The sequence below is a fragment of the Anolis sagrei genome, chromosome 3 (assembly GCF_037176765.1).
Source record: "Anolis sagrei isolate rAnoSag1 chromosome 3, rAnoSag1.mat, whole genome shotgun sequence".
NCBI classification, from domain to species: Eukaryota; Metazoa; Chordata; class Lepidosauria; order Squamata; family Dactyloidae; genus Anolis; species Anolis sagrei.
Window position 1 is genome coordinate 176,438,081 of NC_090023.1, and position 27,792 is coordinate 176,465,872.

General features: G+C 41.2%; 1 protein-coding gene across 3 annotated transcripts in view; it reads right to left on the bottom strand.

The window, feature by feature from the left end:
* ASCC1 (activating signal cointegrator 1 complex subunit 1) overlaps positions 1 to 27,792 on the bottom strand; it is a 121,940-nt gene that overhangs the window by 40,604 nt on the left and 53,544 nt on the right. For all 3 annotated transcript variants that reach the window (XM_060768827.2, XM_060768826.2, XM_067465699.1), the window contains exons 8-9: positions 27,327 to 27,451; positions 25,464 to 25,540 (exon numbers count right to left, since the gene is read on the bottom strand). In XM_060768827.2, coding sequence (XP_060624810.2) covers positions 25,464 to 25,540; positions 27,327 to 27,451 — 202 coding nt within the window. The remainder of the gene's footprint in view (positions 1 to 25,463; positions 25,541 to 27,326; positions 27,452 to 27,792) is intronic.

A 27,792-nucleotide genomic window follows, 5' to 3' on the forward strand; every position in this document is an offset into this window, starting at 1 on the left:
CAGCAGACAAAAGTCCTTTGTCCCACCCTGGTCTTTCCACAGATATTAGGGCTGGGCAGTTTCGTTTCGTTAATTCGTAATTCGTTAATAATTCGTTAATTTTTTAATTACAAAACGATAACGAACCATTCTGGAGCAATTTTTTAAAAAAACGATTTTTTAAATAGTTTTGTAAATGCTTCGTATTTCGTTATTGTATTCGTTTCATTATTGTTTTGAGGTCGTTTTGTTATTATTTCCGCATGTCTGGGGCAAGTTTTATGGTTGTTTTTTGTTTAATTAGTGGAAAAAAATTATAATATCACACCAACAGTCAACAACAGAGGGAGAGGGAAGCTTCAGAAGTTTTTGGAGGTTTTTTAGCGTATTTCGCGGTCGCGTCCGCCATTAACGACTCGATTCGTTATTGTTTCGGAAATCAATTCGTTAATGCTTTGTAATTTTTTTCACATTTACGAAATTTCGTAAATATCGAACTTTTTAAAAGGAAAATTTTGTAATTATTTTAAATAACGAAACGCAAAAACCCCCAAAAAACGAATCGATTTTAGAAACAAATTTTTCCGTTGTTACCCAGGCCTAACAGATATATAAACCCATTTTCCTACTTTCAACAGACCTAACTACCTCTGAGGATGCTTGCCATAGATGCAGGCGAAACGTCAGGAGAAAATGCCTCTAGAACATGGCCATATAGCCCGGAAAACCTATAACAACCCAGTGATTCCGGCCATGAAAGCCTTCGACAATACATCACCCAACTACAGAAAATGGAATAGCCCCTTGTGATTCTCAGCCATGTATCCAAAGCAAAGCACGCTTCAAGTGGCAGATTGTGATAGCTTTAAGCTAAAAGTCAGAATTATTAATTTTATTTGTCCTAAGATGAAATTCATATGTATCTTTCATCAAGTCAAATTCTCGTTCTGGCTAATAGAAGAGAAGGCCTATTTACTTCTTACTTAGGCAATCCCTCGTTGTCCGAGTAGGATCCCTAGGTAACTGTGGAACCCTATTCTTGATCTGCATGTTCTCCTGCAGTGAGGGCATTGGTTTCCATGTGGAAGGTGGTCCCAGTTGGCTTGATGCGCCTTCCTCTTGGCACGTTTCTCTCTTTTGCCCTCCATTCGTGCCTCTTCAAATTCTGCAGCACTGCTGGTCACAGCTGACCTCCAAGAGCCAGGGCTTCCCATTTCTCAGTGTCTATGCCATAGTTTTTAAGGTTGCTTTGAGCCTATCTTTAAATCTCTTTTTCTGCCCTCCGACATTCCGTTTTCCATTCTTGAGTTCGGCATAGAGCAACTGCTTTGGGAGACAGTGGTCGGGCATCCGGACAACGTAGCTGGTCCAGCAGAGTTGATGGTGGAGGACCATCGCTTCAGTGCTAGTGGTCTTTGCTTCTTTCAGCACGCTGACATTTGTCCGCTTGTCTTCCCAAGAGATTTGCAGGATTTTTTGGAGGCAACACTGATGGAATCGTTCTACGAGTTGCATGTGACGTCTGTAGATAGTCCACGTTTCGCAGGCATATAGAATCTCTTCCTACAAACCCACTAGGAATTTGAGATCATCAGAGGAGGCCCTGCTCTCGATCCCGCCTGCTTCGCAAGCACATTTGGCAGGGACGAGAGACAAGGCCTTCTCTGTGGTGGCCCCTTGCCTAGGGACATTAGATCAGCCCCCTCCCTCCTGACCTTTCAAAAAAGAGTAAAAACTTGGCTCTTCAAGCAAGCATTCGGAACCTCAGGATAAATAGACAATACTTGAATCGGAAATTGACCGAGGAACGGCAAAGACGATGGAATGGATGAGGATTTGAACGAGAGGACATCGTTTTTAACTTTTTATTATTCATTGTCTTTATGCTTAAATGTATTGTAATATTTCCTTTTGCTTTATCAATGTATGTATTTATAGCATCGAATTGTGCCGACTGCGTATGCCGCCCTGAGTCGCCTTCGGGCTGATATGGGCAGGATAGAAATAATGCAAATAATTGATTAAATTAATAAATAGCTGGGTTGGTAGGACACTTTATAAAAAAGCACCTACGGATGTCCCGGTCCTCAAACACTCTCTGCTTCATTCAGAAAAATGCTGCACTCGCAGAGCTCAGGCGGATAAAAATAATCAATAATTTCAAATTCCAAGATCACCCAACTACAGATGATGGAACGGCTCCTTATGATTCTCAGCCACATATCCAAAGCAAAGCATACTTCAAGTGGCAGATTGTGATAACATTAAGCTAAAAGTCCTAAGATGAAATTCATGTATATCTTTCATCAAGTCAAATTCTCCTTCTGGCTAATAGAACAGAAGGCCTAACTTTAGATGTGAACAACTTTATGGCAATGGAACACACACAAAGGCATTTGCTTCATTAACTGACTCTGATTTCTTGCTCCGTTTTGCAAATATGTTTTCAAGACCACTTCAATGCAACAAAAAAAGTGTATTCCTGACTCTGCAGGACTTCTGGCTTTACTGCTTTAATAGTTACCTGACATAATTTAATGGCATTTGGAAACTTTCCAAGAAAAACCATAAAAAGAACAAGGTAGGATGGTGTTGACATAGACTGTACGACCTTCAAAATGCACACTACCTTCTGTCAAAATGAGCATGCTGCTCCTTTCTAATGGCTTTTTAAAGGCACACTAGCCACATAACGAACAAAATCTTTAATTATAACGCAGGTATTTTGTGATTAAGATGTGCCGCAGAGTTCTACAAAAGCGCAAAGCACAAAATGAAAAGAACAAAAGTAAGGCATAGCATTCCATACTACGCACACCAGGGCTTCCAAAGCTGCAAAGTAAAACTAAACATTATCCAAAGCCTGTCCCTGCTCCCCCAGTATATAGTATCATTCCTATAATTTTGATAATGCTGCTGAAGTGGAGAATAATTCTGGTAATTTCGCCCTCAAATAGCCAAAAAATGACATCAAATCAGGCTGCAACTTTTTTTTTTTTTGCAAAATAATTTTATAGATTTGAATTTGATGTTTCACATAGAATTGAGTTCAGCTGCAAGTGTCATGTTAACTCATCCCAAAACCACTTTTTGTACTTTTCATACGTTTGCTGGAACCAAACACTAAGAAAGAGTTGTTGCTGTGTGTCTTCAAATTGTTTCCCACTGATGGCAACCCTAAGGATTTTCTTGGCAAGATTTGTTCAGTGGGGTTTGCCTTTCCTCTCCTTTGAGGCCGAGAGTGTATGACCTGCCCAATGACAGCCAGCGGTTTTCCATGGCTGAACAGGGATTTGAATTCTGTTCTCCAGAGTCATAGTCCAACATTTAAATCACTAATCCACGTTGACCCCCCATAAGAAAGCTCATGTGAAAGTACAGTATTGGAAATGCTGCTAGGTTGGCTTCTTTGCAACATTTTAATGGGAAAACTGTACATAGAATCCAACAACTGCTACGTTCAGCAAAGGACAAGAGGAATCCTCTCACTTCTGCAGGAGTTTACCGTATACCATGCAGCTGTGGACAAGTCGACATAGGGACCACGAAATGCAGCATTGCCCAAACACGAATCAAGGAACATGAAAGGCACTGCAGACTACTTCAACCAGAGATGTCAGCCATATAAGAGCACCTGATGAACCAACCTGGACACAGCATATTATTTGAGAACACAGAAATGCTGGACCACTCTCACAACCACCATGTCAGACTACACAGAAGCCATTGAAATACACAATCATGTGGACAATTTCAACAGAAAGGAGGAAACAATGAAAATGAAAAAAATCTGGCTACCAGTATTTAAAAAACTCTAAAATTACAACAGCAAAACAACGGAGAGTAAACAATCAGGCACATCAAATCACTCTCAACAAAAGATTCCCCCCAGGTACTTCCAAGCCATCAAATGCTAATCAAGGTGGTCAGTTGAAACATTCACACCTGGCTCCAACAGATAAAAGTCTTTTGTCCCACCCTGGTCATTCCACAGATATATAAACCCATTTTCCTAATTCCAACAGACCTCACTACCTCTGAGGATGCTTGCCATAGATGCAGGCGAAATGTCAGGAGAAAATGCCTCTAGAACATAGCCATATAGCCTGGAAAAACCTACAACAACCCAGTGATTCCGGCCATGAAAGCCTTCGACAATACATAATTCAGATTTATTGACTATTTTATTGACTGTTTTATTGACTATTCTAAAACCTTTGACTGTGTGGATCATAAAACATTGGTGGTATGGGCATACCAAATCACCTTGTCTTTCTCCTGAGGAATTTATGTAAGGACCAAGTAGCAACAGTAAGAACTGACCATGGAAGAACAGACTGGTTCAAGATTGGGAAAGGCGTATGGCAAGGTTGTATCCTCTCACCCAACGTATTCAACTTGTATGCAAAACACATCATGCGATGTGCGGGGATTGACGAATGCAAAGCTGGGGTTAAAATTGCTGGAAGAAACATTAACAACCTTAGGTATGCACATGATACCACTTTGATGACCAAAAGTGAGGAGGAGCTGAGGAGCCTTCTAATCATGCTGAGAGAAGAAAGTGCAAAAGCTGGGTTATAATTAAACATAAAAAACCAAGATTATGGCAACAAGACTGATTGATAACTGGCAAATAGAGGGAGAAAACTTGGATGCCATGACAGACTGTATTTCTAGGTGCCAAGATTACTGCAGATGCAGACTGCAGCCAGGAAATCAGAAGATGCTTACTTCTTGGGAGGAGAGCAATGTCCAATCTCGATAAAATAGTTAAGAGTAGAGACGAAGATCCGCATAGTTAAAGCAATTGTATCCTCTGTAGTAACCTACGGATGTGAGAGCTGGACCACAGAGAAGGCTGAGCAAAGGAAGATAGATGTTTTTGAACTGTGGTGTAGGAGAAAAATTCTGGGAGTGCCCTGGACCACGAGAAGATCCAACCAGTCCATACTTCAGGAAATAAAGCCCGACTGCTCAATCGAGGGAAGGATAGTAGAAGCAAAGATGAAGTATTTTGGCCACATCATGAGAAGACAGGAAAGCTTAGAGAAGACAATGATGCTGGGGAAAATGGAAGGAAAAGGAAGAGGGGCCAACCAAGGGCAAGATGGATGGTTGGTATCCTTGAAGTGACTGGCTTGTCCTTGAAGGAGCTGGGGATGGTGACGGCTGACAGGGAGCTCTGACGTGAGCTGGTCCATACGGTCACGAAGTGTCGGAAGCGACTGAATGAATGAACAATAATTCAGATTGCTTAGTGTGCTGTATATGTATGTATTGGTATGCAGTTTTCCTTAACTTTATGTTGTGGAAGTGACTGCAAACCATGTGATCAGATCTGAGATTGTTCAGACTCAGACTTCATTTTAGAAGTCATTTTAGAAAAGAGATTCTATTAGATTCTCAGACTGGAGAGATGCTTTAGACTTTGGACTGTTAAGATAATAAGAATGATGCCCTGTGTTATCTGCACAGAGAAACTACTGTAACTGGATTGATATGCAATGTACCTGTATGCTGAATACATGAAGCCGTCTCAATTGGAACAACCTATCTCTGGTTACAAAGGCTGTTTTCTCTACGTCCGCTGGATGCATTTCTACCTGCCAGTACCCTTTCGTTCGGTCTAAGGTTGAGATATATTGAGGTGCGCTTATTGTTTCGATTAGCTCGTCGATCCTAGGCATGGGATATACATCAGATGTTGTCAATTGATTTAATTTTCTATAATCCACACAAAACCTCACAGTATTGTCACAGGTTTGGGTACTAACACCACTGGTGATGACCATGGACTGTTGGATGGTTCTATCAAGCCTAATCTAAGCATCTCCTGGATCTCCTGGGTTATCAATTGCGCCTGCTCTCCTGTTACTCGATAAGGGGATGCTGAAACAGGGTTAGTGGTACCAGTATCAATCCTATGGCATGTCAAATTTGTCCTACCCGGTACATTAGAAAACACTCCCTTGAATCTACATAACACCTCCCCAAGGAGATAAGGCTGGCCCCATCCCTCACCTCCTTTTGTAAGAACTTGAAGACTTGGTGGTTTCATCAGGCCTTCGATAATGACTAGTCTCAAGCCCTTGTCCAACAGGTAGGACTTGGCCTTGTACCCCGTCCATTCCCCAGTTCCCTGTCATCTGAGGCCACCATTTCTTCTGTCCCACACCTTTTTTATAGTCCTTTAATTGGCCATGGAATTGAGTGGCCCCGGTCCCCTAGTAGGGCCATTGTAGAGACCGATCCTTGCTCTGTAGCCAGCCCCATTTTCCCCTTCTCCTTGCACTAGCCTTGGCCCAGTCCGTTCCAAATAGTCCAGCCCCCTTATTGAAATCTTTGCCCCTGGCAGCTTACTTTGCATGAAGAAGAGAGTGGTACTGGTTTTAAATTGTATTGTCGAAGGCCTGTGGACAAGCATGTGGACAATTTCAACAGAAAGGAGGAAACCATGAAAATGAACAAAATCTGGCTACCAATATTTAAAAAACTCTAAAATTATAACAGCAAAACAACAGAGAGTAAACAATCAGGCACATCTAATCACCTCTCAACAAAAGATTCCCCCAGGCACTGCCAAGCCATCAAATGCTAATTAAGGTGGTCAGTTGAAACATTCACACCTAGCTCCAGCAGACAAGAGTCCTTTGTCTCACCCTGGTCATTCCACAGATACATAAACCCATTTTCCTACTTCCAACATACCTCACTACCTCTGAGGATGCTTGCCATAGATGCAGGCGAAACGTCAGGAGAAAATGCCTCTAGAACATGGCCATATAACCTGGAAAAACCTACACAACCCACTGGTTTTAAATTGATTTTAATATATATGTTGTGTTAACTGTTTATGCCTATGTTTTTTTTATATTGTATGTTTTTGTATTATTTTGCATATGTGAAAATCACTCTGAGTCCCCTAGGGGAGATAAGGCAGTATATAAATAAAGTTTTATTATTAATTTATTATTATTATTATTATTATTATTATTATTATTATTATTATTATATCCCAGCGTACTCTGTGATGCATAGGGATTCCAGGAGGGACCTGTAAGGTTTCTTCTGTTGGTGAACTAATACAGAAATTGTTCTATGAAAGTTTGGAAACTATCCATTTGAATAAGCTCTTAGCTTCCGAGGGCTCAAACTATGAAGTAGTATTTATCTGATATTGATGTTATCTACATTGCCGTAGCCTTTTAAAGAACTATGCCTTAGAGCTACTAGATCTACATATTTTATTATAAGGGGTTTTTTTTCTTGTAAGTGATAATGGAATTTTACTGATGATTGCCAAATAAAGCTATCAAAAGATCCTAAACACTTTGACTTATGATATTAACTTTGTTTGGAATTATCAAGCAAAAGTTTCTTGTCAATTTTTATTTTTATGAACCGGTTTGTAATTAATGTTAATATAATCCAGATCAATTTTATTAAACCAACTCAAAATCAGAACATATTTTAAGAATAAAACCATTAATTCAACAATGATTACATCATCTTTGTCTCAGACTGCAAGGGAATAAATATGCAATCCAATATAATTACAAACTTATATTGACTTAATATGAATGGGTTATGTTGAGATTTGCTGAATGCAGAAATGGTGGGATCAAGTCTGTCCAACATAGTCTTTGTTCAAGAGTTAGCTGACCTGGAAATATCCTCTTGGATGCATTATGTTCTCCCTGCTCTATTATTTTCAGTGCTCACTGTTGCCATGCTCATTGCCATAACTATTGGGCAGCTAGGCCCTTCCCCTTCCTTTAATCCATGTTACAGATGAGTTAAGCAAGCATTAATGGCACCTGCTGAAAAAGACAAATTAAAGAAATATCTGCACAGAGCTCCCCAGCACATTTTAGTGATGCTCCATTAACTTTAATGCATTTTGAATGGAACCACTGAAGTCCCTCAATGGAAAGTAGTCTCATTGGTAGCTACTACTGTAACAGGCAGCATTATAAAGTACAATCAAACCAGCCACAAGAAGGCTACTTCAGAGAGGAAAAAAACATAATGCTATGCCTCCCTATATAACAAAGAATAGGTGCGTCATCATATCCTGCTTTCCCCTTCAAGCAGATACTGTGTTATCTTTGCCGGACTGATGTCTTGCTATTCTGGGGCTTCTGTCTGTCAGTTTGAATGTTTTTATTGCTATAGCTCTGTGTGTGTGTGTTTCCCTTGCACTTTTCTAGAAAATTTACTCCAGTTGATCAGAATAATCAAAGGTAGTAGGTGACATCAAAACATTACAGATATAATGTGAGAAACATATGTAGTTGTAGTTACCAAAGCAATCCCCAATAGAAGTAAAAGACACAGAAGTATGCAACTGGCTATGTTTGCCTGAACTGCCCATAGGGCAAATATCGTGTCTGTGCCAAAATTACAATCTGTGCATGTTTTCTTGGATATCAGTCCAACTGTTTTGAATAATACAGGGTGCGGCAGTATAACTTTCTTTTTAAAAATGTGCACCATTCGGTCGGTTGAAGATGTAGCGGAGAGCTAGTGGTCTCGTTCGAGAGGCGGGAGTGTAAAGTTTTGTCCTGACACAGTTTAGTCGCCATCATGCGTTGGAACAGTGAGGAGTGTGCTTTTGCTGTTGAGGTCTACTTTTCGAGCTGATGTTCTGTGACTGCAACCCTTTCGGAATCGCTTTAATTTAGCCCCATTGGCCCCTGTCCCGGACCGGAAATCAATTGTGACGTGGGTCACTACATTCAGACAAACTGCAAGTGCGATAAGACGAAGAACTGGAGTCCCTTGGCCCATGAGATCACCTGAGAACATTGAGGCAGTGAGAACTTCAATGTTGCGATCACCATGGCGTTCTGCGTGCAAACATGCATCTGCCCTTGGACTTTCCAATCGTTCTGTAAGGAGAATTCTTCATGATGATCTTCATTTCCATCCTTACAAGATAGCGATTGTGCAGGAACTTTCTGAACGTGACTTCAATTTTCGGAGGAACGCGTGTGAGGTTCTTCTCGATGTTGTTCCTGAGGACGCTATTGGTTTTTTCTTAAGTGATGAGGCCCATTTTCTTTTGTGTGGATCCGTCAACAAACAAAACATGCGCTCCTGGGCTGACAGCAATCCTTGAGAATTGCATCAAAGGCCTTTGCATTCACCTCAAATCACAGTGTGGTGTGCAATTTCCTCAGCTGGAATTATTGGTCCCTGGTTCTTTGAGGAAAATGAAGTCGCAGTGACAGTGAATTCGGACCGGTATGTAAACATGTTACAGGATTTTTTTTCCCCACGGCTAGATGGGTTGGACTTAGGGGACATTTGGTTCCAACAAGACGGTGCAACTGCACACACTTCAAGAGCAAGAACACTTCCCAGAGCGCCTCATCTCAATTAGGAGGGATTTGCCGTGGTTAGCCCACTCTCCAGATTTGGCCCCTTGTGATTTTTTTTCTATGGGGTTTTTTGAAATCCTGTGTTTATGTGAACCGTCCAAGGACCCTACAAGATTTGAAGACCAACATCCAGGAAGAAATTGCCAACATAACGCCTGTTATGCTGACAAGAGTCATGACAAACGCCAGAAATCGGTTGACTCAGTGTATGGAGAATGGGGGACGTCACCTACGTAATTTGATCTTCAAAACTACATAAAACAAAACTTTAGGTATGCGCCTACATTATTAAAAAAAATCTGATTCATACACCTATCTGTATGACCTACTTTGCACTCTGTAGGCCACACTCTGTAGGTAGAGCAAAGAGAGATGATCTTGGTTTTGAAAGTATATGAACACAGATATTCAAATCATTGCGACCAGAATCCACAAACTTGACATTTAATTCAGTGTAATCCCTCCTTAGCACTTATGTCTTTGTGGCTGTTATGTACCTTCAAGCCAGCTCTGACTCAGGGCAACCCTATCACAGAGTTTTAGGGACAAGACTGATTGAGAGGAGATTTGCCATTCTCCTCCTCTGAGGCAGAGAAAGTGTGGCCAGCAGGTTTTCCTAGCACTGGCATAAACTTCTTGAAAACTGAAGAAGGCACTGTCGCCTGCAAGGCTTATTACCATTAAGAGAGCTCAGCTGTCAGTTTTTTAATACGAATTGTTGTGGAACACCATAAAAACTCTAATCTGTCATGATGTGGTGCAATTAGTAATTAACTCTGCTCAGCATTATGGAGGCAGCTGGTACTGGAGGCTATTGTATTTTGATCCAGGCACTTTCCCCTCTATTTCACTTTAAATATACTGTTACATAGATAAATGTCCCACTAAAACCTGTGTCCTGCAACTAGGTTGTTTCTGTTTACCAAAGTGGAAATTACAGCCTGTAGGCTATTATAATCACAAGCCATGTCTCATTAGATCTTGTTAATCTTTTCCAGAAATAACCTTTGCCTTCCCCAAATAGAGATACAGCAGGCAGACCAAATGTCTTTTAAATTTTCTTCACCTGTTTGATTACAAGTGTTATTACTTCCAAGTGGTAGGCCTGAAACCTTTAGTGGATTGGAAGTGAGTTCCAGAGGTGTGAAATTTCAGGTGCATCTACACTATCGAATGAAGTTTGAAATCACTTTAACTGTCATGACTCAATGCTATGGAATCATAGGAGTTCTTCTTAGGCAATCCCTCATTGTCCAAGTAGGATTGTCTTCCAAGATCAGTGTATTGGTGGTGGGTCCGTAAGTGACTGTGGAGCCCTATTCTTGATCTGCATCTTCTTCCGCAGTGAGGGCATTAGTTTCCAGGTGGAAGGCGGTCCAGGTTGGCTTGACACACCTTCCTCTTGGCACGTTTCTCTCTTTCGCCCTCCATTAATGCCTCTTCAAATTCTACAGCAATGTTGGTCACAGCTGACCTCCAGCTGGAGCACTCAAGGGCCAGGGCTTCCCAGTTCTCAAAGTCTATGCCAGAGTTTTAAAGGTTGGCTTTGAGCCCATCTTGAAATCTCTTTTCCTGCCCACCACCATTCTGTTTTGTGTTCTTAAGTTCAGAGTAGAGCAACTGCTTTGGGACAGGACAACGTGGCCGGTCTAGTGGAGTTGATGGCAGAGGACCATCGCTTCAGTGTTGGTGGTCTTTGCTTCTTCTAGCACGCTAACATTTGTCCGCTTGTCTTCCCAAGAGATTTGCCGGATATTCCGGAGGCAATGGAATTGTTCCAGGAGTTGCATGTGACATCTGTAGACCACGTCTTGCAGGCGTATAGCAGGGTTGGGAGGACAATAGTTTTATAAACAAGCACCTTGGTATCCCTACGGATGTCTTGGTCCTCAAATACTCTCTGCTTCATTCGGAAAAATGCTGCACTCGCAGAGTTCAGGCGGTGTTGTATTTCAGTGTCAATGTTGACTTTTGTGGAGAGATGGCTGCCAAGATAGAGGAAGTGGTCAACATTTTCTAATATTACTCCATTAAGCTGTATTTCTGGCATTGGAGAAGGATTGGCTGGGGGAAATGGTGGTGGGGTATAAATAAATTTATTTATTTATTTCAAACATTTATTTATTTATTTATTTAGAAATTAAATAAATATATACAGATTATTATTATTATTATTATTATTATTATTATTACTGCATTATGCTCTAGTGATAATGGCACAAATAAAACTAGTATGTGGAGTTATCAAAATATGGAGAATGCTTTCTCCATAGGATTTTTAAAATTCAAATATTTTGGAAGAACAATTTCCTCCTTCGATTCAGTTAAAAGCAAGCAAAAATTCTCAGCTTCTAAATATATGTTTGTGCTAAGTCCTTTATGGGACTTAAATTGTCTTCTATGAAGACGTATTTATTTATCCATTTTGCTTTTCTCCCAGAATGTGCTGCAAAAAAATAACACAACAACATCTGTAGATGTTTTGAGACATCAATGTATATACACAAGCTGAGACAAATATGTTTAAGTGCCTTTAATATTTTTAACATTTAGCAGTTTAGGCAGAATTGCTCAAGTTCTGGAATAGTTGTGATTAATGATGATTTTTCCACTACTTTCTGGCTATACTTTTCCAGGTGAATATAAGCCAATTTTTCAGGGAAACTTCTGCTTGCTTTGATCAAAAACACAGTCAGCTACTTACAGTTAACAATGTTTGGATAGATTAAGAAGCATAATGTTCCTTAGTATCAAAATCCCTAAATAACCTAAGGTCAAGCTCTCAGTAAAGTGGCAAACTTGTGTTTGGGTCAGACCATTTCAGAAAATAGATGAGTATGTCACATCAATCAATCAATCAGTCACCACTGATATAGAAAACTAGATGTCAGAAAGGAGGATAAGCTTGAGTTCTTCCTGACATCTAGTTTTCTCTAGTTTTTTAAGTAGAAGGATTGGCTATCTTCTCTGTGTTATCTTAGTCCCTTTGGCGAGAGAGGGTGGGTTATAAATAATAATAATAATAATAATTATTATTATTATTATTATTATTATTTTACTGACACAAAAACACAGTCACAGCACCCTGTACTGGATTTCATATCACAAAATCACAAGTTGAACACTTCCCAAGCGTCTAGGACCGTGTGATGTATTTTCCAATGATGCATGTAGATCCAAATAAGGTGGCCTTTTGCAGTTGATAGATCGTGATTTTGTCAATGTTTATTGTTTCCAAATGCCAGGTGACATCTTTTGGCACAGCAACCAATGTGCCAATGACCACTGGGACCACCAGTACTGGTTTGTGCCAGAGTCATTATTATTATTATTATTATTATTATTATTATTATTATTAGTTGAAATACAACAAGAGTCCACAGAAGACAAGATCACTCTGCTGGCTGTTGTATTGGATCACACGTTGGACACTTCCCAACTGTGATGTATCGGCGAATGATGCGTGCAGATCCCAGTAAGGTGGCCTTCTGCAGCTGGCAGATGGTAACTTTGTCAGCGCTGATTGTACTTAAGTGCAGGCCAAGGTCTTTAGGCACTGCACCCAGTCTGCCAATCACCACTGGGACCACCTTGACTAGTTTGTGCCAGAGTCTTTGCAGTTCGATCTGTAAATCCTCATATCGTGTCAGCTTTTCCAGCTGTTTCTCTTCAATCCTGCTGTCACCTGGGATTGCGACATCGACAATTCATACTTTGTTTTTTAACATGATTGTGAGGTCAGGAGTATTGTCTCCAGAACTCTGTCTGTCTGAATTCAGAAGTCCCTGAGGAGTTTGAAGTTTTCTGTAACTTTTTCCGGCTTGTGATCCCACCAGTTCTTTGTTGCAGGCAGATGGTATTTGTGGCACAAGTTCCAATGAATCATCTGGGCAACGGTGTTATGCCTCTGCTTGTAGTCTGTTTGCGTGATCTTCTTGCAGCAGCTGAGGATGTGATTTATTGTTTCATCTGCTTCCTTACAGAGTCTACACTTGGGATCTGTTGTCGACTTTTCAATTCTGGCTTTGATGCATTGGTTCGAATGGCTATATTATTATTATTATTATTATTATTATTATTATTATTATTATTATCTGTCCCCTGCCATGCATTGCTGTGGCCCAGTCTGTGTATATGTGTTTTGTGTGTGTAATGTGTGTTTGTGTTTATATATGTGGTTTTGCGCCTGCGTTATAATGTAATTTTTGGTCTCTTCTCCTGTGTTTTCAAGTGTTTTTATGAGTGATGGTCACTTGTTGGCCTGCTAGGTGTATTGTGTCCAAATTTGGTATCAATTCGTCCAATGGTTTTTGAGTTATGCTAATCCCACAAACGAACATTACATTTTATTTATATAGATTATTATCTGCCACATACTATTTTTTCAACATATGAGGAAATCACATTTTCTGCCTTTTTGTTCCCAATATTACTAGAAATGGTTCCAGGGCAAGCCTGAAATCAGGTCAGTAGAGCTTCATTCAAACACCTGCAGATCTTTTATTCCAATTCAAGATCAAGCAGACATATAAAGAGACTTCTAACACCATGATTTTAAGAATTATGCTCACCCGCTAGAATTTGAAAGAAGGACGTGTCCTATTTTTAACTGAATTTTCTAATCATATGGTGACTTCATTCTAAACCAGAAAGACATTATGTATGACTTCTCTGTAGCACTGGGCCTTTCACACTTCATATGCCTGCTTATGCTCCAGAGAAAAGGAAGGGAGTGTATCAAAGTCAAGAAAGCATGAATCAAACCAGGCTCCTGAAATAGTGCAGCCCTCAGCTCAATTATACAACCCATCTGAGAGCCTGGGCTATATGTACACCTTAATTCTTTTGGCAACCATCCTTAGGTACAACGTCCTTCAATAGACATGGACAGACAAAGCCTTGGTTGCTCATTACATAACTGCTACAAAGTCATTGCCTGACAACAGGAAAGTAGCTGCCAAATAGTGCAATGGTTCTACTAGCTGCAAGATTTATTGCACTCCAAATTAAAGTTGAGTATATAGTACATCCGAATACATACACACACACGCACACACTTCTTAGATCAATGTCACAGGAGCACTGCAAAGTCTCTGCCAAAAAATATGAGACCACCTTCACTAGATTAACCAGTGAAGACTGTTTTTAATGTGCAGGAAGGCCAAGACCAAATAGGCTGTATTTTTATGTTATGGATAGTGAAGGTCTTTTAAATGGCCCCTTCTAATAATAAAGGCTTTTCACAAGTTATTACAGTTTCTCCAGTACAACAACACACCTAAGTTCCTTAACAATAAGTAAATATTATTTACCTTTGATAGATCAGAAGCCAAAGTAATAATAAAATAAGCTAAATAGTAAACCAATTCATACTTGGAATAAACCTATCTAGGGTTTACTTTTGAGTAAACATGTACAAGATTTCTTGTAATGACTCTTAGTTTAGAAAATATTTCAATGCAAAGAAGTCCAGAGTCTCATTTTCATGTTGCGCACTGATAAGAAATCAAATGCTCACTACCTCTGAGGATGCTTGCCATAGATGCAGGCGAAACGTCAGGAGAGAATGCCTCTAGAACATGACCATATAGCCCAAAAAAACCTATAACAACCCAGTGATTCCGGCCATGAAAGCCTTCGACAATACATCAAATGCTTACTCTTCACAACACAAATTTGCTACTGTACATTGTAATCACTGCAATATATATGTCTGCAATTTTTTAACTGTCGCAATTTAAACAACCCCCACACTCACACACACAGATGTTGGTAGGGACTATTTGTTGTAATGCAGTGATTTTTTGAGTTAAGAGTTTAATTCGTTTTGTGACTGAGCTCTTAACTCAATTCACTCCTATCTCAAAGCAAATTTCCCATTGAAGTGCTATTAATCTGTTCCAGTCCCCGAACCCCCCCCCCAATTTGTTTTGTTACATGTTTTTAAATAAGAAAATTTACTTTATAAATAACAAATAATGTATGACTGCACATTTGCATGGAACGATAAAAAAAAGAAATATCAGCTTTAAAATAGTAGTAGCACAAAGTTATGGCAAGGAAAAACATCTGATGCAACAAAATGTGTGTTGGCCAGTGTAACAGCAAGGCAAAACCTGCAAATTCACATGGAACAATAAAAAAATAAAATATTAACTTTAAACTGGTAGATACACAAAGCACAAAGCAAAGAGGAAGAAGCATCATTTTCTTAATATTGTACTCATTCCAGCCTCCTTCCCTCTCTTGCTCTCTCTCCTTCCCTGTCTTCATGAAGTCAAACATACCAGGAATAAAAATCACACAAAATCAACTAACCCAAAGTTCCTCGAAGTGGAGAAGAGAAAAGCGGACAGCAATCTCCCAAATCAGACAAGTGCACAAGGCATGAAGCATGGATGCACAAAGACTCCCTTGAAGCCCTAAAGCCTTGTACTCTCACGCTAGCACTCCCTCTCCTGCTAGCACGCCCTCTGGTACTTAACTCAAAACACTGCTCCTATGTCAAATCAAACCCCAGGCCGAACAACAGCTCTTAAGTTGGAATGCTCTTAAGTTGAGGTTTAACTATACATGTATATATTAGAATAACACCCTACTGATGTACTTGTACTTCAACTTGTCATTGGTTGAAGATGTTGTAGAATACCAGTACCATGATAGAATTAAAAACAAGAAGGAACATAAGCTTTTGTTGTTGTTGTTCATTTGTTCGGTCATTTCCGACTTTTCGTGACTTCATGGACCAGCCCACGCCAGAGCTCCCTGTCAGCTGTAACCACCCCCAGCTCCTTCAAGGTCAATCCAGTCACTTCAAGGATACCATCCATCCATCTTGCCCTTGGTTGGCCCCTCTTCCTTTTCCTTCCATTCCCCCCAGCATCATTGTCTTCTCTAAGCTTTCCTTTCTTCTCATGATGTGGCCAAAGTACTTCATCTTTGCCTCTACTATTCTTCCTTCCAATGAGCAGTTGGGCTTTATTTCCTGAAGTATGGACTGGTTGGATCTTCTCAATGTCCAGGGCTCTCTCAGAACTTTCCTCCAGCACCACAGTTCAAAAGCATCTCTCTTCCTTCGCTCAGCCTTCCCTATGGTCCAGCTCTCACATCCATAGGTGACTATGGGGAATACCATTGCTTTAACTATGCGGATCTTTGTTGCCAGTGTGATGTCTCTACTTTTCACTATTTTATCAAGATTTATTGTCGAAGGCTTTCATGGCCGGAATCAGTGGGTTGTTGTAGGTTTTTTCGGGCTATATGGCCATGTTCTAAAGGCATTTTCTCCTGACGTTTCGCCTGCATCTATGGCAAGCATTCTCAGAGGTATTGAGGTCTGTTGGAACTAGGAAGAAGGGAAAAGCCATTGAAATCCACAAGCATGTGGACAATTTCAACAGAAAGGAGGAAACCATGAAAATGAACAAAATCTGGCTACCAGTATTAAAAAACTCTAAAATTACAACAGCACAACAACAGAGAGGAAACAAACAAGGACATCTAATTACCTCTCAACAAAAGATTGCTTCAGGCACTCCCAGGCAATCAAATGCTAATCGAGATGATCATTTGAAACATTCACACCTAGCCCCAGTAGACAAGACTCCTTTGTCTCACCCTGGTCATTCCACAGATATATAAACCCTTTTTTCCTAGTTCCAACAGACTTCACTACCTCCGAGGATGCTTGCCATAGATGCAGGCGAAACGTCAGGAGAAAATGCCTTTAGAACATGGCCATATAGCCCGAAAAAACCTACAACAACCCAGTTTATCAAGATTGGTCATTGAACGTAGGTTATCGCTAACTTATGGCAAAAAAAAGTCCACCTGCTTGCATCCGAGATATGCATTTTTCTTTGCTTGTTTCCATTTGGAGTTTGCAAGTGTTCTTTAATTACTACATCCATATGGAATTTCTTTATTAGCAGGGCTGCTGCTTGACCTCTTTTGCTCATGCGGCTCCATAAGAGAGGCTTGTTCTTATTTGGAATGTCCTTCTTCTCAGTTATCAAACAGGACAGAAAGTGAGCCAACTGGGAGAATAAACCCAAGAACTAATAGGGTTGCGTAAGCCTACTCCAAGTAAATAACTAATCAACAAAATGTAATCTGCTCTGATTGCCAAAAATAAAAAAGCTATACCAGTAATTTAAGGGACAAGAGTGGGTGCATTTGTGCAGCACATTGTGCTGGGATGGAAGGATGCAGCTGACATACCCCTGACAGTAACCGTAGCTGTATTCATTACCAACCTGACTTTTTTTTTTCTCCAGGCCCATAGCACTGATTTTGCAAATGAGAGAAACATTTTCAGCAGAATGAACATACCCAACATGTACAATGTGAGCAGTGAGGGAGAGGCCATGGCTGTAAGCTTTGGCAGGAATGCCTCGCTGAGCAGTGGTCAAGCCTGAGCGGACTCCAGTGCCAGCGATGAGTCAGAATTAATGAGTGCCGGTGGGTGTTGCTCTGGGTGCCTGGCAAGCAGGAGGGAAATATCAAGTAGCTGGGGAATGAACGTGGGGGAGTTGGAGAACGATGGCATTTCTTACAGGAAGGCTGGCTTAGAGGCAATTATCAGCATTCTTTCATGCATCAAACAGCCAAAGGTTCTTTTGGCTGGAACCGCAGAAAATCAATTAAGGCTTCTAAAAACACACACACACATACACACAATACACAAAGTGCTCTGTCTCAGATTTCCCAGAGCAAAGGTATGCATAACAGACATGGGTGATAAGGTTTAATGCATTTCTCCACTTAGAAATACCATATATCAGAGTGCCAACTCAATCACCGAGGTACCACATTTTTCCAACAAAGAGAAAAATAGAAACTAGGTGCGATGAAGAGGTTTATATGTACTGTTTGAACGTACGCCTATTCTTGGGAATCTAAGAATGTCCAAAATACTCATAGAACGTAGGAAAAACAAGTAGCTTATACAAGCCTAATGAAATGCTGATGGAAACAACTATAGTGAAGAGAGGGGGGGACAGGGGACAGTTCCATCTTGTCTCCTGCATATGTCATCAGTTGGGGACCCCTTCCCTCAGCACCAACTGCTGCTCTGGGCCAGAGTGAAGAGAGAGGTGGCCAGAAGACAGTTCCACCTTGTCTCCTGTGTTATGTTTATTTATTTATTATTATTTATTTATTTCGAGCTTTTATAACCTGGTCTTCTTGACATCCGAAGCGGGACTCAGGCCGGCTAACAGCCGAGGGTTAAAATACAATAAGATAAACCACAGTAAACATCATAATACAATAGTATAAAAATACATTAAAATACAATTATACACTTACAAAAGGTCAGTTCGTCAGAATAAATCATAAATTCATCGCCATCCGCCCGTGTGGTCAGCAGTTATTGACTCAATCATCATTCTGCGAATGCAGTATTCCAAAGCCATGTTTTTAAGAGCTTTCTAAAAGTCAGGAGGGAAGGGGCAGATCTAATCTCCATCGGGAGGGAGTTCCAGAGCAGAGGGGCCACCACCGAGAAGGCCCTGTCCCTCGTTACCACCAATCGCGATTGCGAAGGAGGTGGGACCAAGAGCAGGGCCCCTCCAGAAGATCTCAATAACCTTGATGGTTCATAGGGGAGAATCCGTTCGGACAAGTAAATTGGGCCGGAGTCGTTTAGGGCTTTATAGGTCAACACCAGCACTTTGAATTGTGCTCGGAAGCTGATTGGCAGCCAGTGGAGATGACGCAACAGAGGAATAGTATGCTCCTGTTAGTAGTCTGGCTGCCGCTCATTGGACTAGTTGTAGCTTCTGGGCAGTCTTCAAAGGCAACTCCACGTAGAGAGCGTTGCAATAGTATATATGGGGTGTAACCAGAGCGTGGACCACCGTGGCCAGATCAGACTTCCCAGGTATGGGCGCAGCTGGTGCACAAGTTTTAATTGTGCAAATGCTACCCTGATCACTGCCGAGACCTGAAGTTCCAGGCTCAGCAATGAGTCCAGGATCACTCCCAAACTGCGAACCTGCACCTTCAGGGGGAGTGTAACCCCGTCAAGCACAGGCTGTATCCCTATGCCCTGTTCGGCCTTTTGACCGACCAGGAGGACCTCTGTCTTGTCTGGATTTAGTTTCAATCTGTTAGTCCTCATCCAGTCCGTTACAGCAGCCAAGCACCGATTCAGGACTTGAACGGCCTCCTTAGTAGTAGGTGGAAAGGAGTAACAGAGTTGGACATCATCTGTGTACAGATGACACCACACCCTGAAACTCCGGATGATCTCTCCCAACGGCTTCATGTATATGTTGAACAACATAGGGGACAGTACTGAGCCCTGCGGGACCCCACAGTACAATGGCCGCGAGGTCGAGCAGGAGTCCCCTAATAACACCTTCTGGGAGCGACCCTCGAGGAAGGACTGGAGCCACTGCAAAGCAGTCCCCCCAAGGCCCATTCCCGCGAGGCATCCCAGGAGGATACTGTGGTCGACGGTATTGAAGGCCAAGAGAGATCCAGCAGAACCAACAGGGACACACTCCCCCTGTCCAGTTCCCGGCGAAGATCATCCACTAAGGCGACCAAGTCAGACTGTGCCAGATCCAGATAATCAGTGTCTACCAGGAAATCCTGGAGTTGCGAGGCTACCACATGTTCCAGGACTTTGCCCAAGTAGGGGAGATTGGAAACTGGCCGATAGTTGACAAATTGAGTGGGGTCCAGTGATGGTTTTTTCAACAGAGGTTTTATAACAGCTTGTTTTAAGCTGGCTGGAATGTTGCCTTCTCGAAGGGAGGCAATAACCACCACCTTTAGCCACTCTGCCAAACCCTCTCTGGCTTCCTTTATAATATAATATATTGTACATACATGTAATATTTATAATATTATAATATAATAATAAATAATCATCATCATCATCATCTTTATTTATACCCCACCACCATCTTCCCAATGGGGACTCGGAGCAGCTTACATGAGGCCAAGCCCAAACAACAAATTACAACAGAGTAAAACCGAAAAAATTCAATCCAAAAACGCGAACAATAAATAACATCATAATTACATATTTACAGAAAGCAGGAAACCATGCAAATGAACAAAATCTGGCTACTAGTATTAAAAAACTCTAAAATTGCAACAGCACAACAACAGAGAGGAAACAAACAAGGACATCTAATCACCTCTCAACAAAAGTTTGCCCCAGGCGCAGTCAGGCCACTGTATGCTAATCAAGGTGGTCAGTTGAAACATTCACATCTAGCTCCAGCAGACAAGAGTCCTTTGCCTCACCCTGGTCATTCCACAGATATATAAAGCCTTTTTCTTAGTTCTAACAGACCTCACTACCTCTGAGGATGCTTGCCATAGATGCAGGCGAAACGTCAGGAGAGAATGCCTCTAGACCATGGCCATATGGTCCGAAAAAACCTACAACAACCCTATTATTATTATTATTATTATTATTATTATTATTATTAAGTACATTTATTATTATCATACACACATGGACTTCTAAATATTTTGTGGTTGTTTGTCAGGTCCCATGTAAACCGCTTAAACTGTTAAGTGATGTGCAAATATCAAAAAATAACAAGATACCACATTTCTAGAATCATCCTTGAACCCCACCCATTCTGAAACAGTACTTTACGTATTTTTCATGTCTTTTATGCTAACTTCCTTTTGTCAAACCACATCCTCTACTCTATATGTGAAATGGAACAGTATCAACAATAGAAAGAAAAGTATTAATCTCTTAACTTATACCGTCTTTATCCTCCAAGAGATGGTTCCAGTGCTTTAGAAGAACAGAAGAAAAGCTAGCTGAGTGGCCATAAAATGTTTTAGAATGAAACATTCGGCCCCTGCAGAGAAGGCTTTCTTCTCATGCTCATTTGTGATCCTAGTACTCACATTCAATATCTGTTGAGACCAGAATTTTCTAAGATATTTTTAGCAGATTTCAATCCAGAATCAAAGGACTTCTAATCTTCAGGGCCTAGCTTTTTCATCAGCCACAAATGATTTATCTATTTAGATTTGTTTCACGCAAAGCGTAATCAAAATTGGTTTTATTCCAGAAATTCAATGACTAAAGCAAAATGATGACTAAAGCAAAAATGGAGCAATTCATTCACTTTAGAACTGAGATGCTCAGCAGAAATGATACCACAACATGTTATGATAGTTTAAAAAGATGATAGACCTTTGTGAATTGAACTTAAATTATCCAGGTCTCCTGATTACATTAATTCAGTTGGTATAATCTCAAACAATGTAGATACCTAAGAGACTCACTGAAACCAAAAGAGCTGAGCCTTTCATACAGTTTATATTGGTTGTAATAAGACTCTCTGATGGACGTGGACAACAAATTGAAACAATTATGGAATATTTTGTGGAGTTTTGTTCATTGCACTTCTGATTACTGTCCTCTATGAAAAACAATTTAGTGTCACCAAAGGTAAAGGAGCTAAGGAGCTACTCCTTAAGTGATCAAGTGGCTAGAGTACCATATTTTCCAGCATATAAGACGAATGGGCGTATAGACCCCTAACCTTTCCAGTTAAAATATAGAGTTTGGGATATACTCGCCGTATAAGACTACCCCCTTCCAACGCACACCAAATAAAAAATTTAAAAGCATCAGATTTGATTTCAATATGGTAATTTTCCTATTACTGTACCTCCTTCTCTGCCTCTCAGATCTCGCACCTGCACATCTGCACCGTGTCACTGCAGTCTTCAGGAGTGAGATCTGAGGGGCAGAGGAGGGGGTACGGTAATAGGACAAAAGGGCGGGCCAGACAGGTAAAAGAGATGTGTCTTTCTGGGCCCAGAGCCACTCTATCTCTTTTTTCCATACCCCGGGCGCCCCAGACACCTGCAGCTTGCACCTTCCCAGTGAGGCGCCCCTTCACATCATCAGGACTGCATTGTCCACAAATCCTGATGAATGGATTTTCTTCTACCATACTTGTACAGCGTCGCCCTTAATGCTTTCATACAGTCCCTGCATATGGCAGGGACGTGGCCACTGCCATATTTGAGCTCCTCCCACCATATGTGGCAACCACACATTCTCCAATCTGGATTGGAAGTTTCAGCACACACTCCATAAGACAACTCCTGGCATATGAGACTACTCCCATGTATAAGACGACCCCTGACTTTTGAGAAGATTTTCTTGGGTTAAAAAGTAGTCTTATATGCCATAAAATACGGTAATCTCTTTATAAGGTAAGGTTACAGTGCTTCTGGGGTTTTTTCAAGCTTACAAAAAAAAGCAAGCAAGGGCAGAGATGCATAAAATTATATATGGTGTGGAAAAAGCGAAAGGAGCATGTTTCCCTCTCTCTCTTCTTCTTATAACATGAGAAGCTGGAGTCATCAGAGGATGCTAAGTAATGGGTGATTCAAGTAAGTGCTTTATCACATTATGGCATTTTCCTGGTGGCATCAATTTGAATAGATTTTAAAGGGAGTTCAGCAAATCTATGAAGCATGAAGCTCTCGTTGGGTAGTAGCCATGATGACCTTACACTTTTATAAGAGGCAGTATGACTTTCGTTACCAGTTGCTGAAGAATATGGCAGAAGAATGCTTTGGCACTTGTACTAAGTGTAGAATTCTTGCCAACTAATGCAAGAGCAGAATCAGGAGTAGAGATGTCTTTGTCTAATCCAGCAGGGCTGTTCTTATTATCTCCGTGTGTCACTGGATCTTCCAATCTGAAGCATAGATAGATCTGTGGAAGGGAGACTCATCTATTCCTATCACAGGCTTCCTCTTATTCCTACCCCCAGCCCCAGATCTCAGCCTTAGTAGATGTACTAATAATACACTTTGATGTACTAATGTATTATTAGTAGATGTTCTAATAATACATTTTGGACTCATTTCATCTCTGTCAGGATTGGGATGGTTACAAGGAAAATTTATTTATTTACCGACTTACTGTATTTGTATAACGCCTTTCTCAGCCCGTAGGCGACTCAAGGCAGTTAACAGCGTAAAATTCAATGATTACAATATCATAAATACAATTAAAACATAACATTTAATAAAAACTAAACATATCAATAAAATATAAAATCATAGTGTCTCCTTGTTAAAAATGTTGTCCGGTCTCATTGTCGTCGTTCCACTTACCTATGTGAGTTACACCGCATTTGGAAACGCTTGTTCAAAAAACCGTGTCTTGATTTTTTTTCCGGAATGTTAAAAGGGAGGTGGCTGATCTAATATCTATAGGGAGGGCGTTCCACAGCCGAGGGGCCACTGCCGAGAAGGCTCTGTCTCTCGTCTCCACCAAACTTACTTGTGGCAAAGTCGGTAACAAGAGCACGGCCTCCCCAGATGATCTTATGGTCCTAGATGGTTCATAAGGGGAGATGTGTTCAGATATGTAAGTAGGGCCAGACCCGTTTAGGGCTTTATAGGCTAAAGCCAGCACTTTGAATTGTGCCCGGTAGCAAACTGGCAGCCAATGGAGCTGGCGCAACAGAGGAGTTGTACGCTCCCTGAGTGCCGCTCCTGTTAGCAATCTGGCTGCCGTTCGTTGGACCATTTGAAGCTTCCGGACAGTCTTCAAAGGCAACCCCACGTAGAGCACATTGCAGTAGTCTATTCGGGATGTAATCAGAGTGTGGACTACCGTGGTCAAGTTAGACTTCCCAAGGTATGGGCGCAGCTAGCGCACAAGTATTAACTGTGCAAATGCTCCCCTGGTCACCGCTGAAACCTGGGGTTCCAGGCTCAGTGATGAATCCAGGATCACATCCAAGCTGTGAACCTGCGTCTTCAGGGGGAGTGTAACTCCATCTCACACAGGCTGTAACCCTATGCCCTGTTTGGCCTTATTACTGAGCAGAAGTACCTCTGCCTTGTCTGGATTCAGTTTCAATTTGTTTGCCCTCATCCAGATCGTCACCGAGAATGAGACATTGCTCTCCATCTTTCCAGGTGTCTGTCCCAATGAGACATCAGAGAATGTCCAAAAGATTCCTGCAATTATTTTCTTTTCTCGGACAACTGGGAACAAAGGCTAGAATCTAATTGACTGCCCTAACAAAAACAGACTCATTAAATTGTTAAATGTAGAGCCAAAACTTATGTACTACCAATAGGATGGTAGGTCCAAAATCAGGCTTTGAGGGTCAATTATTATTATTATTTATTTATTTATTTAAAACATTTATATTCTGCCCTTCTCACCCCTAATACAGGAGCGGCCGGTGGCGCAGTGGGTTAAACCCCTGTGCCGGCAGGACTGAAGACCGACAGGTCGCAGGTTCGAATCCGGGGAGAAGCGGATGAGCTCCCTCTGTCAGCTCCAGCTCCTCATGCGGGGACATGAGAGAAGCCTCCCACAAGGATGATAAACCATCAAAATCGTCTGGGCATCCTCTGGGCAACGTCCTTGCAGACGGCCAATTCTCTCACAACAGGAGCGACTTGCAGTTTCTCAGGTCGCTCCTAACACGACCAAAAAAACAAAAAAAACCCAAAACCCTAACACTTAATTAGAGCTATGTTTTAATCAAGTTACTACTGCTTATTAGATTGAAGCCCTATTCATAACTATAACTACTGATAGGAATGTCTGATTATGTGATTTATGAGAAAAATGAGCTGTATGTTCAAAATCTCAAACCATTTAAATATATTTATGCAAGAGCTATCCAAATGGCTTAGTCTTTCTTCTTCACCTGACTCCCTGTTTGGTTTCCTTCTGCTGTGATAGGAAATAGCTTGCAAAAAAGCCATGTTTTACTGAGTTCCCAAATGGGATGGAGGTTCAGCTTCTATCTCTTTGCCTCACCATTTTCACTGAACCTATGTTCATTTGTTCCCAGCACCCTTCTTCTCAATATTGGCATGTGAATGACATACAGAAAATTGTAAAGCCCACAGTAGTACTCATTTATTTTGGGGGCACAGGGACAGTTAGAAACTATAAAGGCAGTCCAGTTTGAATTTTTATTTTTAGCATGCACAATCATGTTCCCTATCAAGATGCCACATTCTGCACAGAGGTGGAGATCCAATTTTATAGTTTATTTTTAACTTGACTGTGAACTGTCGTCTAGCATAAGATAGGCTGGCCTGCTATTTCATACTGACCTTCAATATCTTTCGACCATCAAATGACTCCCTTTCCTTAGAAGCTCTGCCTGCAGTTCTGTTATTTTGCTCTTCAGCTGCAAAACAAATAAATGAGATCATAGTTCATATTGTATCAGTGCCCCTAATGTATATTTCAAGCAGGGAATGCAATTCTGTGTTCACTTTTTATGCAAGAAGTGGGGAGGAAGCCCAGCAAATTATTTTCAAAAGTACATTGTCAAAACTCCTAGAGTCATCAATATTGTTTCAAGGATTATTCAGGGCTGACAGCTCAGTGTAATAGAATCATCCAGGGGAAACCAGAATCTAATATTCAGTGTCCTCTCAAAGTACGGTTCAGCACTAAAGTCTTCTCTTAAATTCTTTTGAATTACCAGGTCCATTATCAAATACTTTTATCGGTCTGCAGAATATCTTTTAAAAATCATTGAGAAAAATCAAGTATCCATAAAATGCAATCTTATTCTCAAGATATCTTTAATTTCTTAATGTAGGAACAAAAAAAGGAGATGCTTATGTATCAGAATCACCTGCAGAAAAGGTAATAAAAGTAAAGGTAAAGGTTTCTGTAAATGGATTTAAGGAACGCGGGGTCCCTTAACGCATGGGTGACAGGGGGAAAACCTTTCTATCCCACCACTGCCACCAATGTAAACAAGAACGCGAGACGAGGTGTCTCTTAACGTATGTGTGACAGGGGGGAAACCGTTCTATCCCACCGCTGCCACCAATGCAACAAAAATGAAAGGCGAGGTGGTCTAGAACGGTTTCCCCCCTGTCACACATGCGTTAAGAGACACCTCGTCTCGCATTCTTGTTTACATTGGTGGCAGCGGTGGGATAGAAAGGTTTCCCCCTGTCACAGTTTCATCTGACATTAAATCTAGTTGCGCCCGACTCTGGGGGGTGGTGCTCATCTCCATTTCTAAGCTGGAGAGCCGGCGTTGTCCGTAGACAGCTCCTAGGACATGTGGCCAGCATGACTGTAGAGAGCGCCATTACCTTCCCAACAAAGCGGTACCTATTGATCTACTCAGATTTGCATGTTTTTGAACTGCTAGGTTGGCAGAAGCTGGGGCTAACACTGGGAGCTCACCGCATCCCACGGATTCAAACTGCCAACCTTCTGATCCGCAATTTCTGCAGCTTAACGGCTTAACCTGTTGTGCCACTTTTTTTTTGTCGTGTCAGGAGCGACTTGAGAAACTGCAAGTCGCTTCTTGTGTGAGAGAATTAGCCGTCTGCAAGGACGTTGCCCAGGGGACGCCCAGATGAATTGATGTTTTTATCATCCTTGTGGGAGGCTTCTTTCATGTCACCGCATGAGGAGGTGGAGCTGATAGAGGGAGCTCATCTGCCTCTCCCCGGATTTGAACCTGCGATCTGTCAGTCTTCAGTCCTGTTGGCACAGGGGTTTAACCCACTGCGCCACCCGGGGCTCCGTTGTGCCACTACAACCCCTATTTCCATGGTGAACTGAATACTGGTCTTTCATTGTCCTCCAAAACGTAAGTAAAATCTCAGAATACAGAGTATATTTTTGCATAAATGTAAAATTAAGGTTAAAAAAATATAGAGATGTTGAAGTAAGAAGTAACAGTTTTATTTAGCAAGCAATACAACATTCTTACTTTCTGCAGAAAGAGGAATAAGAAGGAATCAAAGAAGGAAATTGAACACAAAGGGTGCCTTCAACGTTTCAGCTAAAGCGTTCCATCAGTTGCCGTGAACCCATTATCTTTCACATAGAGGTCACACAACAATAATAAATGAGCAACAGCAAACCCAAGGATCATATAGCAATTGCAGGGATCAAAACAACCGCTATATTTTCTCAAGGAAACCTTAACAAATGCTCACCGCTAGGATCTTTCCGAAAGAGCGTATTCATGACCGTGGCATGGAGTTTCACCCTATCCCACTCTTTCATCATCAGCCCAGAGGTCACAAACTGCTCCATCAGTCTGTCTGCTATCAGCTGAAGCCTGAGGAAAAGAAAAGGAAGTACGAGAAAAATCAATTATGACACTGGCTTTCCATGTTTATCTATATAAATAAAAATGTAATGTTCGTTTGTGGGATTAACATAACTAAAAAACCACTGGACAAATTGCTGCCAATTTTGGCCACAAGACACCTACTAACCCAAGGAGTGACCATCACTCAAAAAAATGATTTTGTCATTTGGGAGTTGTAGTTGCTGGGATTTATAGTTCACCTACAATCAAAGAGCATTCTGAAATCCACCAATGATGGAATTGAACCAAACTTGGCACACAGGACTCCCATGACCAACATGGGCATTGGTGGGCATTGACCTTGAGTT